The 12,754-nt window shown below is 46.4% G+C and overlaps 1 protein-coding gene across 1 annotated transcript in view; it reads left to right on the forward strand.

Annotated features, from left to right (window-relative positions):
• The first annotated feature begins 1,730 nt into the window (after positions 1–1,730).
• DNER (delta/notch like EGF repeat containing) overlaps positions 1,731–12,754 on the forward strand; it is a 285,543-nt gene continuing 274,519 nt past the window's right edge. Inside the window, exon 1 of the mRNA XM_036913020.2 lies at positions 1,731–2,118. Coding sequence (XP_036768915.2) covers positions 1,843–2,118 — 276 coding nt within the window. The 5' untranslated portion in view covers positions 1,731–1,842. The remainder of the gene's footprint in view (positions 2,119–12,754) is intronic.

Raw genomic sequence — 12,754 nt, forward strand, 5'->3', positions numbered from 1 at the left:
AGAAATCAGCATCCAGAAAATAAAACCACTGTCAGTTCTTCAATATTTCAAAATGAGAAATCCACACAGAAAGGGTTGCTTTGGCAAAAATATAGTAAACCGAAGCGTGGTTTTAATTAGATCACAAACGTTCTTACACTTCATTTGTGTGTGTGTGTGTGTTGATGGAAGGCAGTGAGCAGCAGCACTAGTCCATTGTTCCAGGATTTAAGGTAAGAGGCATTAGTTTCAGGAAAGACTGCATATTCCAGGGGCACAGAAGTGAAAGAAACACCTGAATGATGAGGTTAGTACCAGCAGAGGGTGCTGGCGTGGCGCAAAATTAAGTTTTTCTTTTTAAAGAGGAGGTTTCAGATAAAAGACAGTGGGTGTGGGAAAATGTAGTAACTGTTGGGATCCACTTGGACGTATGAATGCCCCCGCCGCAGGCAGATCCGTCTGGGTCTCAGCGCTTTCCTGTAACGGACACATAGATGGTACGCATCTTCTAGCACAAACGTCTGGCATTTGCTCCTGTGTCTGAGTGGAACTCCGCAGGCCGCCTCCTACTTTCTCAGCAGATTTGCAGTCTCTGGCTGCTCACTTGCGGCTCCTCCATGCATGGGTTCATAGGGAGTCTCCGCTTTCTTATTTGCCCAGCTTTTACAAAACAATTTTTGTGTGCCCTAAAAAATTTGCCCAGACTGTCAATCCAAGAGAGTCAGCTTTTCTTTTCTCACGTGACCATTTTAAAGACAAGGTACCAAATATGTGGGAGCCCATACACGGTAGGGGTTGTGCAAGGTCAGGCGGCCCAGGCAAGACGGGTTGCTTTACTCAGCGGAGCTTGACTTCCCTGGGTGTCAAAGCGAGAGCCAGCCTAACCGGGACGTTTAGAAGAGCCCCCGAAGTAGGTCACGGTGAACGTGCCTTTTATGCAGCGCTCTGTAAAAAATCCGGCATGGCCTTTGGGAACCTGCACTTCTGAACTGCTCTTTCAGAAGACTGACAGCTTTCTGGGCTGGGAGTCAAGTGGCCCACTGGGTTCCCGTCCGGCCTGTCTGGGCCTCAGTTTCCATCTCTGTTCAAGCGGAGTTGGATGTTCTGCCCCCAAGGCTTCCTTCAGTTCTCACGCGCCAGCCAGACATTTCCGAGCGGCGCGGTCGGCTCCGCCCCCCGGAGAAGGGACGCTCCTCCTTCAGCACCAAGGACAAGGGCCTCGGGGCTGACCGAGCAGGCGCAAGGTCACTTCCTAGCAAGCCCGGCCGGTCGGCGAGCTGCGGGCTCCGGGACCCGGGGGCGCAGCGGGCGGGGCTGTGTGCGCTGGGGGTGCTGTGGGAGCGGAGGAGCGGCCCGGGGACGGGGCGAGGCCGGTGCCCGCAGCTGCCTCACAGATTTTGCGCCAAGAGGCCGCGGGTGGCTGCTGCAAGTCTGGGCCGCCAGCCCGGCCCGACCTCCGGCGCCCGGTGCCTGAGACCCGGTAAAGTCGTCCGCCTCCCGCGCTGACCCCATTGTCCCTTTTCCCTCCCGGCACAGCCTGCTGCCCCGCCAGGCCGGCGCCGAGCCCCGGACCCCTCGGGGCTGTTCTGGACACACCAGCCACTCTGACCGCCCCCTCGGGCCTGGGCTCCCAGGGCTCCGGCCCCAACTACAGCGGTGGGCGGCTCGCCGCGCCCCTCGCCCGCCCCGCCGGAGCGCGGCCGAAGTCCCGCCTGGAGCCCCGCCCCCAGGCCCCGCCCGCCGTTGCCCCGGGAACCGCGGATCTCGCCGCTGCAGGAGGCGCCCGGCCCAGCCAGCCCGGCAGCCCTCGCCGCCGCCGCCGCGCCCCAGCCCGGCTCTGCTCTCGTGCCCACCCCGTCGGCCATGCAGCCCCGCCGCGCCCCGGCGCCCGGTGCGCAGCTGCTGCCCGCGTCCGTCCTGCTTCTCCTGCTGCTCGGCGCCGGGCCCCACGGCGGCTGCCGGGCCAGCCCGGTGCCTGCCGCGCCCCTGCCCGCGCCAGGGCCATGCGCCTCGCAGCCCTGCGGGAACGGGGGCGTGTGCACCCCGCGCCCCGCGCCTGGCCCGCAGTCCCCGGACTCGGCCGATGAGACCGGCTACCGCTGCGCCTGCCCTGCCGGAGTCTTCGGCGCCAACTGCCAGGTGAGTGGACGCGGCGGGCGCGGGGCGCGGCGCCGGCCCGGGACCCGCGGCTTCTCCCCGCCCGCAGCTCCGCGCTGCTCCGCGCGGGGCTCCAGCATGCCTGGCGCTGGCCTCTCCCCTTTCGGGAAGGGAATGGATACGGCCTCTGGCCCGCGTGGATGCGGACCCCCTGTCCGACCTTGCAAGTGCCACTTGCCTGCCCACCCTGGTTCTCTGGCGGTGCCAGCACCAGGCTCTTGGGGCGCTCTGCTCCCGGGCCTGGCAGTCCCCCTAGCCCCGGTCCTGGCACGACCGCTGGCCACCGAGTGGCGCGCCCCTGCTGACCCGGGCCGAGCCACGCTCCGCCGGAGCGCGGAATCGGTGCCAGCTGTGGCAGCGCGGAGGCGCCTGCTCCGAGCGCCCCCGGCGAGGCGCTCCAGGCAGCCCCTGCTCCCGGTCCCGCGGGACCTGCGTGTGCCGAGGGTGTGCGGTGCGGGAGGCAGGTGATGGCGGGCTCCGCCGCCAGGCGATCGGCCACTACCTTCCCTTCCTCCACTTTCTAGGGCTCTGAGAAGGCAGCCCGAGGCCGAGAGGGCAGCTGCCTCCCCGCGGCCCGCCCTACCCTTTTTGAGCTCTTAGGAGGGGGTGTTAGAACTGTCGGAGACATTGGAAGGGACATTGCGCGTGGGGCGTGGTGTGTCGCCCTCCGGGCTGGACACTCCTCGAGGCTCACGCTTGGCGACGCGGCCAGGGCGCCAGCAGGTCGCTGGGAAGCTTCGAGGAAGCGCGGGGCGCTTGGAGGGATCGGAGATGACCAGCGGCCGCTGAGGATTTGGGATTTCCAAGAGAATTTGGCAGAAAATAATACATGAGGCTAGATTACAAGTGTGCTAAAGCTCGGTGAAACCTATTTGCACCAACATTTTCAATAGGCGATTTGGTAGGCCTATGTGTGCAGGTAGAAAATCCCCACGTCTCTATTCCAGGACAGGGGCGAATAGCGATCTTGTCTGAAATGATAAAATTAAAAGTGAATGCGGGACATATTTGGAATCAAATGGTTTCTTTCTTACATTTGAAGTAGAGAGTTTCATATAAATTTGGTAAAATGCTCCAAGAGTTACTCTGAGAATGCTCAAATGTGCTCTTATTTCTTTCTGAGGAGGAAGAAAGGCCACGTATGATCTGATGTCATATGATGTCAATTTTTCTTTAAATAGAGAATTAAATGGGATTGAGAAGCTTGACTTTGATAGCCAGAAATTTTTTGTTATTTCCTAGAATCTTTTTTTTTTTTCTGTAGTAGCAAATTATCACCGTGAATCTTGTCTTTTCAATGTTGTGCTCTTTTCTTTGTTAACTGGTTCCAAGAGCTTTAATTCCCCCAAAGGGCATGCCCACCACGATGACAGCGTGTGTGACATGACCATCCTGAGTCAATTTGGGACATGATGACTCTTCGGGGAGGTGCCTGTTGGAGCCATTCTATCCATTAGGACAAAATCTTGTTTGCTAATTTCCCTTGTTGATTGATGATTTATATTCCTTTTCCTGAAGAAATGAGTTGCCTGCATGGTTCTATCAAACTGCTCTTTTATTTATATATCTGGATTCCATCCGTGAAATAAATAGTTGATTTGGACTCAGAGTGTAGCAGGGAAAGACAGAAGAAGGTAGGTTAGAATGAACATCGGCTTAAGTAATTGGGAGGAAAGACGGAACGGGAGGAATTTAACCTGAGCTTTTTTTTTTTTTGGTGACTCTAAAAATAGGTACTAGAAATCTTCAAGAAACTGAAAGACCTCTTTAGTGCTTCCTGATGATGACTAACAAAGAAACATACATATTTTTTGTCCTAAGTAGTAGTTTGATGAGTACAATTCATTCAGAAAAGAATCATGAACTATATAATACATAAATACTGCAGAACCAAATGATTCAAGACAGATTCAAGACAGGTTCCCTGTATAGCTCCCATTCCAGGATGCCTTCGCTGTGTGAACGCCACCCACCTGAGACGCAACGGGATGTTCCGAGTTCCAAGCTGAAGAGAGTGGAAAGTAACCAGTTCTAACAGGAAAGCTTAGCAAATTGGGAACCTGATCTGGCTTGGTTACCCAGAAGAACTTAACTGAGATGATTCAGAGTTCTATAGCCTGTAGAAAATTGATTCCTGATAATTTTAACTTAATCTTTCATGATCTTGCAGAAATACTTGGGGGTCTTATTTTCTATGGGGGTTAAAAGGCAACCCCAATAGAGAAGATAAACAGAGGAGAAAAACCCTACACATACTCCATCAGATAAGAGAAATGGAGGTTAGCCACTGCAGACAGCGTGGTTGCTGAAACAGAACCTAATGCCTACTAAACTGAAAGTGGAATTTTGCCTGTCTGTGAAGAGAATCCTTTAAACAGAGAGTGTTACCCCTCTGCCAACTACAAAGACAATAATGTTAGCAACGGAAACTATCGAACCTAGCTCTGAAGTTTTGTTTTGTTTTTTATTCCTTCCCTTCCCTTTGCTTCCTTAGAAAAAGCTTATATCACTAATTAGGATTAAAATGGATTAAGGCTGTTTTCAGGTTTTCCCTGGTCAGCTGATGACTCTGGGCAAGACTGTGAATCCAGGCAGTGCTTCTTGGGTCACCCAGTGACAGAAGCTCACAGGATCTGGGATTGCGTGGTGTGAAGAGAGGCTGTGTGTGCTTGAAACGCAGCTTCCGCAGTTGAATCTGCTGTGGCAGGTGGTCTACACTGACTGCATCTCAGGATGTTCATCTTGGAGGATGGGCTCTACCTCACAGGGCTTGTAATAGAGAGTCGGATTCCAGTTTTTGAGGTTTGACTGCTGATAGTTTTTAAGGCTCATCTCTTCCTTTTGCCCCGCTGTCTCACATGTAGGCAAACTGTCAGGGAAGCCTGAGCGCTCCTTCCTTCCGTGCTGGTGGAGGTTCAAGACATAGAAGCCCCAGCCCTTGCTGACCTGGCCCCATCTCTTACCTGCAGTAAACCTCCCAAGCCATTCTACTTTTCCTGCTCTCTCAGCCATTGTGGACCTCCTGGGGAGCTGCTTGCTCTCCCCAGAAAGCCTCATTATGTGAGCAAGAAACCATTTCATACCCTGTTGATGTGTGTGTGACACTTTCGGTCTTGACTTCCAAACCAGATTTTGAGTGGGTGACCGTTTTGTCTTTGTGAAATATCCACAACAGGGCTTTTGGGAGGATTAAATTAAATGTTGCAAATCGCTGAGCACCTGTGGTGCATCCCCGACTATCACTTTTCTTTCCTTCCTAACTTTCACACACATTACATAAACTCATTATCTAACTCTATGAGGAAGGTAGAACAAGTATCATCATCTCCTTTTGTCAAATGTAGAAATTGAAGCTCATTTTGATTGAGTGACTAATCCAAGATCTAACATTTTGATAGCCCTGAAAACATAAAACACTTATAATACATGTTTTCTAAGTCCTCTAACATACTTATAAACACTAAGTCCTGAAAATTCAATGGATTATAAAAATGTGTATGAAATTTATCTTACAGAGATAATGATGATGGTAGTGGTGGCTGCAAACTTATTTCTCAAGCATTTGCCATGTGCCAGCATTGTTTCAGGGGATTGCTATACAGCTCACTAACCCTCACAGTGTCCACTGAGCTGGGTGCTGTAACCATCCCCATTATATAGATACAGTGCAGAAAAAGTCGAATGACTGGCCTAAGGTCACACTGCTACCTGCTAGCAGGTAGCTGGCTTGATGAAGAAATATAGTCCAAAGAGCGTTGTGATGAAAGTCCAGCCCTGGCCTCGTCATTTTTAGCTATGTGACCTTAGGCAATAGCTATAATCTCTGTGAGTCTTAGTAAAAAGGGGATGAAGTGATTTTTGAGTCCAGCTTGGCTCTAAAACACTGAGCTTGTATGGCTCTGCTCAGTTGGGTTAAAGGCCACAGGAATGACAAGGACACAGAAATTTTCCTTGTGCCACATACTAACCAGGACCTTCACTTCAAAGTTAAAATTCTGGGGTCTAGCTGAAGTTATTTTTACCACGATGATAAGCAAATGGACACTAAATAGAAGAAATACAAGTATTTTTGATGGGTCTGAAAAATAGTCAACTTTTAAAAAATTGAGGCTGATCTTGCTGTTCTGGCCCATTTGGAGAGGCAGGCCGGGATCAGAGACGGCAGCTGCCGGGCCAGTTTTTCTCTCCTGGTGAGTGGTACAGGAACTCCTCCCTTCTACTGGGCTCTCCGTCCATGAGGGATTATTTGCATTTGTAATATTTTGTTTGTAAAACTTTTTTATTTTAATGAAATAATTCTTTGCCAAATATCCACACAATTAGACACCTGTTTGTTTACTCCTTTCATGTTCCTTAAAAATCTTATCTTTTGGGACTGTAATGAAAATGTCTCAATTTCTGCACGTAAATAAAGAGGGGGTTTGTGTAGCTGCAAATTAATTTTACTCACTAAGCTGATTCTATAACCTGTTCTTCTGATTAAACACACTAACCTGAAACAGTGGTCTGCTTCTGATGAGTCCATTTTTGATTGACATGTGCTAATAAACAACAAAGAATTCTAGTTCTTTGCCCAGCACCAGTCTTCCCCAATGGACTTTTTACATGCACACAGACACACAAACTTGCATTGTGATATGTGCAAAATATCTAATATTAGCTGAAATGTCAAGAAACAGCTCATTGCTTCTTTTTCTGGCTTTTGTATTAATTTTTTGTGACCTTGGGAGAATAATTGAACATCTTGAACTTTAAATTTCATATCTCTAAAGTGGACTAATATGCTTGTCTTATTTTCTTAATAGAAAAAAATGCAATTCACAAATGGAAACATAGTAAGGCTTTTTCAGTAAGTATAAAGAATTACGGGAGCATGACATTTAAAATGTTTTTTTAAAAAGTAAACTATTAGACAAATATAAGGTACAGTAAGAGATTATAAATTTCCCATATGAAAATATGATTACACCTACTTTTTTAGTGTCTGTGATTGTTTTCCTTCAATGAACAGACTCAGCTTCTTTCTCCCTACCAGGATGAGTTATGTTACAACAGAAATATAAAGAAATAAAACATTCATTATATTAACATTTTGATAAATGTGTAGTTTTTCTTATTCTGAGAAATAAATAATTTCTCAGAAAATCCTCAGTGACTTCAAGTTTTCCTTTGAAGAAGAAAGCTTGTTGAATTCTTGTAACAATTTTAATAAAGAAGGACATAGTTGTTTTTCTTGGCATTATAATGAAGTGACTTTTTGTTGTTGTTGGTAAGCTGGTGCCTTCTCAGGAGACATGACTCTGCTCAGCTTGGCCACCCAACAAAAATGCATTGTCTTTGGCTTGTTTGCTTAAGCTTTTTATGTGACATGGTACCACCCCAAATGGTTTTGTATCTGCCCTCATTTCACGAGCATCAAACAGGAAAGAACAACCTAGTCTGCAGCCGAAGGGTGTTTGAGTCACACGCAGAATGTCTGAGTTGTACGTCTACATCTCCTTACTAACGCCGTAGGCAGCTGTGCTCGGAGCCGCTTAACGCAAAGGCAGGGACTGCAGAATCTCACCCCCAAACAGAAAATCCAACAGCCCAGTCAAGTTTTGTTGACAGAACTTCTTTATATTTACCCCGTTTCCCCTTCACCTACACTTCCTTCACCTGCTGCTGGTGCGCTACCCTGGCTGCTTGAACAAGCAGGGGCGCCAGGGTCCTGTGGTCCCCTCATCCCCCAGACTCTGACTTAATAGTCTGGGGTGGTGCCTGCGCACTGGTAACTTTTAAATGCCCTCCAGGTGGTTCTACTGCGGGACCAGGGTTGAGAAGCCCCTGCTAGGCTCTCGTCATCTCCCCCCACAGCCTGCCCAGCATGTAGCACGTGGCAGAGAAAGAGAAGGCAGCTGCGCGCGCTCTGGGGGCATTGTCCCTGGAAGGGCGCCGAGCTTCGCAGGGCCTGGTGGTCCTGGCCCACACCCTCCCCAAACAGCGATCGGTGTGCATCCCAAAGTGGGCTGGACGTCTCCACGAGGAGCCCGAGGGGCGGTGTGAGCTGGCGTGGGAAGGGCCCAGGCACGGATTGGAACGCAGCGCTCAGAGCCCTTAGGCAAGCACCTCACTTTCCTGTGCTTTGTTTTCACGTCTGTAGAACTGGGATCTTCACGCCGACCTTGCAGGTTGTGGTGTCTTAGAAAAGTTTATAGCCCAGTGCCTGGCCCAGAGGAGATAAAATAAAAGGCAGCTATTGTGCATACTCACAGTGGAATCTAATTTATTTCATTCTTTCCTTTACAAAAGTGGGGGGCCTAGAAAGCCCCTTCCCTTGGAGCACCCCCACATTTTTTTTCTATCTTACCTGGCTTCCAAAGAGACTGAAATCCCACCATTTCATTTCTTTGGTTGTGATGTATCAGATGCTAGAATAATAAGATCCTGGTGCTATTCCTCATAGCTTTCGCTTCTGTTAGCTGCTCCTCCTTCCTTACCCGCCCTTACCAGGTGGGTGCCAAGGGCAATAGGAGAACAGTGCGAACCGAGTGTGCGTCGGCAGCCCAGCCTTTTCTGGAATCATTCATTGCTTTATTTGATCAGTAAACAGTCCTCAGTCGGCAGTCATGATGGGAGTTTTAGGGCTGTGTCTTCAAGAGGAGCGGCTTCTCTGAGTCACCCTCCCCGCTCCCCAGGGTGAGTGAGGGCAGGCAGGACCGCAGGGCTGCACACTCCAGGACGGCAGGGGCACCAGGCACCCTGACAGCCGCCAGGCGCCCACAGGGGCTGCACATTGTAGGTGCCGCATAAACATTGCTCAGCAGATGACCGGCTTCAGTGGGATACAGCTGTGGTACTGGGAGCTGTGAGTCGGGGAGGGGTGCTGTTTAGCAGGAGAAAAGCACGTGAAGACAGCTTTGGCCTGTTTGATAATTTCCCTAGTGCCAGGTCTGTTCCGGCGAGCACATGATAGTTTTCCATAAATTCTTTGCAGTGACCTTGGCTTTTCAGTCTTGTAATAAAGCTTCTTTTCAAAATAGTTTTCTGATGACCTAATTCAGGGCCAGGTAAAGGACAGTCCACATCCCCTCTCCCTGCCTCCCCCACAATTCCCCCAGCTAAGAATGGCTTTAACATTTTTAAATGATTGGGGGGAAAAAAATCAAAATAAGGATAATATTTTGTGATGCATGAAAATTGAGAGATTAAGGTTTTAAATGTCCGTCAAGCAGGTTTTGTTGAACATGGCCACACCCATTGGTTAAGTCCTGACTCATTATGAGCTCAGGAGCGGAGTTAGTTGTGATAGATGGTATGGCCCAAAAAGCTGAATGTATTTATTATCTGGCCCTTGACAAAGGAAGAAGTGTGCTGGCTATTTCCATAAACGCAGAGAAGAGTTTATGGAGCCTATTTTTCCACTTGTATTTATTTGACTTAGCTAAGGCTAGGCCCCCTGCTCCACCTGTCTCTTCTGGCCTCCCTCCCTTCTTCTTGAAGGGTGTCTCTTATGGAAAACTGGGTATCACCCAGTGGAAGGACAGTCCCTAGGACCTGCTCCTGGGCTGAGCACTGCGGGAGATACACGGACAGATAAACAGAGCCTGTGTTATCTTCAAATTGCGTAAATCTCAAAAGCCATCCTAGGCAGACTAGCTTTTCATTGTACATCAGGCCTTGGTTTAATGTGTTCCAACACTGTCGGTGTGTCTGTTTCCAGGGAGAGTGTGCAGGAGGGAAAAGAGTTGCTGTCAGGCTTTGGAGTGTGAATTTAGAGGTTTAGAGTTATTGCAAGCTCAGTTATTACCAGCTTATTAGCTTTCTTAGCTCCAGTTCCTTAACCATAAATAGGATGGTTGGAAGGGCTGACGGCAGTAGCTTGTTGGCCCCTGCCCAGAGTTGGCCTTATTATATTCACACAAACTGCTGTTTTTATAGAAGTGGATCCAATTCTCCACTTCTCGGGGTCACACAGCTCAGTGACAGAGCTGGGGATCTGGGCCCTGGCATTGTGCTCTGAGTAGTGCTCATATTACTGTTCTGCATTCGCCTCAAACTGCTCCGAGTTCAGGACTTCCAAAGTGGGAGCCCTGGGGGGATGGTAGTGGGAAATGGGGTAGCGCCCCAGTTCTGGTAGTCTTACCTTCTGTGGGGATGGTTCCGGCTTATGTTAAGGGTTTTTTCTTAAAGAGAGAAAAGGTGTAAGTCTTTTGAAAAAGAGTGAGGATTTGAGAAATGAAATAAGTATACTTGAAAGAAGGTGCTTGGAAAGAGAAACATGTCAGTTATCTTTTGCTAACAGTTCCTGAAAGCCGGCACGTCTTTTAGAATTTCAACACTGGTACTTATCTGCTGCTTGTAGTTAATTTAAAGGAGCATTTGTAATTACTTTTGGGTTTCAAGGCAGATTGAGACTCCTTTATGGAAGACATTCTGTGTTTGAAGTAATCACAAGAGACAAAAAGGATCTAATCTTTTCTATAGGAAATCAGCATCTATAGTAAATGGGCTGTTACCACCAGTGGAAGGACAGCCCAGTAAGGGTGATTGCCAGTTTTCCACAGCATTCAGGTTGGACTTCTGAAATATGTTATTTGAAGCAAAATCCCGTGCTTAATTTTTAGGCAAAATGGAATATATTAGAATAGGAAAAGTGTTAAATATATCCTCAGTATTTTACCTTAGGAAGGGAAGACTTTATATAGGAACCATGAAAAGAAACTGAAACCTCTAACTTCAAACTGACTTCCTCTATTGTTTCTTAGACAAAGAACTTTCAGATTTTTCTTTTATTAAGGTATAATTTACAAACAGTAAAATTCACTCTTTCACACATTCCATTCTATAAGTTTTGATTTAAAGTTGTGTAACATTAACTTATTTTTAATGTTGAATAGTATTCCACTGTATGGATGTACCACAATTTATCTTTTCACCAATTGATGATATTTGGGTTCCTCTAGTTTTTGACAATTATGAATAAAGCCGCCATAAACATTCATGTAGAGGTCTGTAAGTGGACATATGCTTTCATTTCTCTTGGGTAAATACCTAGGAGTGGTACTGCTGGGTCATATGGTAAGTGCAGGTTCAACTTTATAACAAGCTGCCAAACTGTTCTTCAGATGGCTGTACCATTTTGCATTCCCATCAGTAATGACTGAGAGTTCCAACTGCTTGCATCCTTGTTAGTTCTTGATGTTGTTGGTGATTTTGATTTTAGCTATTCTAACAGGTGTGTAGTGGTATTACACTGATTTTTATTTGCATTTTCATAATGATTAAAGATGTTGGACATTTTTGAATGTACTATTTGCCATCCACATCTCTTCTTTGATGAAGTATCTGTTCAAATGAGTTGTGCAAATTATTTCTATATTTTGGATATGAATCCTTTATTTGATATATGATTTGCAAATACTTTCTCCTAGCCTGTGGCTTTTCATTTACTTAACAGTGTCTTTCAAAGGGTAGGCATTAAATATTGGTGAAGTCTAATTTATCAGTTTTTTCTTTTATGGTTTTTGTTTTTCGTATCCTAAGAATTCTTGGCCTAACCCAAGATCACAAAAATTTCCTCTTAGAATCGTATTGTTTTAGCTCCTACGTTTAGGTCTCGGATCCATTTTGAGATATATGTATGTGGTGCAATGTATGGGTAATTTTTATTCATTTTTAGCACATGGATATCCAGTTGTTCTAGAAACATTTATTTACAAACTGTCTTCACTGAATTATCTTGGCACCTTTGTTGGAAATCATTTGACCATAGTATGTGGGTCTGTTTCTAGACTCTGATCTATTCCATTGTTTTATATATCTACCTTTTTGCCAATTCCACACTGTCTGATTACTGTACTTTTATACTAAGTATTGAAATCAGGTTGTGTGAGTCCTTTAAATTTGTTCTCCCTGTCCCTCAAATATTGCACATTTGTTTTTCTGAAATTCAGTTTCAACTGGGAGTCCTACACTTTTAATTTGCTAAATCTGTCACCTTACCCCAAAGGCCTGACTAATCCTTGCTCCAGTTCCCAGATTTTTTCTGGTGAGTTCATCAGTAGCACTTTCAATTTTTGTGAAATACTTATATAAGCAAATTTTATTCATTTGCATTTAAAATATTAGCCCATAGTTTTACATCTACATGGGCCCTTTTAAGAGCAACTGTCAAAGCTGTGGTAGAGCATTAAAGACCTGTGAAAATACAGTGAAAAAGACCTATTGGTAAATGGTTTACCCTCTTTCTACCTTTTCTGCTAGTATGTTTCTGCATTAATTGTTGTTTACACTTTAGTGTGTAGCTTTGTATTTTCCTCTCTGTAGGTATAAACATATATGAAGCATATGTAAATACTCATGTATAAAAAGTAAATCATCCTATGCATACTGTTCTGCAACTTTTTCCTTCACCTATTTTGAATATGTTACCGTATCTTAAAACACAAAGAAAATTAGTTCTTTTTGATGGCTGAATAGTGTTACATTGTGTGAATATTTATGCTTTCAGTCTTTATTGAAGCACATTGTTTCCATTTTACATTATAAATAATGTTGCAATAACCATAGATTGTATACACACACACACATGTATGAATATGTATATGTGTCAAAGTTATGTACATTAAATATATTA

This window comes from Manis pentadactyla, chromosome 6 (assembly GCF_030020395.1).
Source record: "Manis pentadactyla isolate mManPen7 chromosome 6, mManPen7.hap1, whole genome shotgun sequence".
NCBI classification, from domain to species: Eukaryota; Metazoa; Chordata; class Mammalia; order Pholidota; family Manidae; genus Manis; species Manis pentadactyla.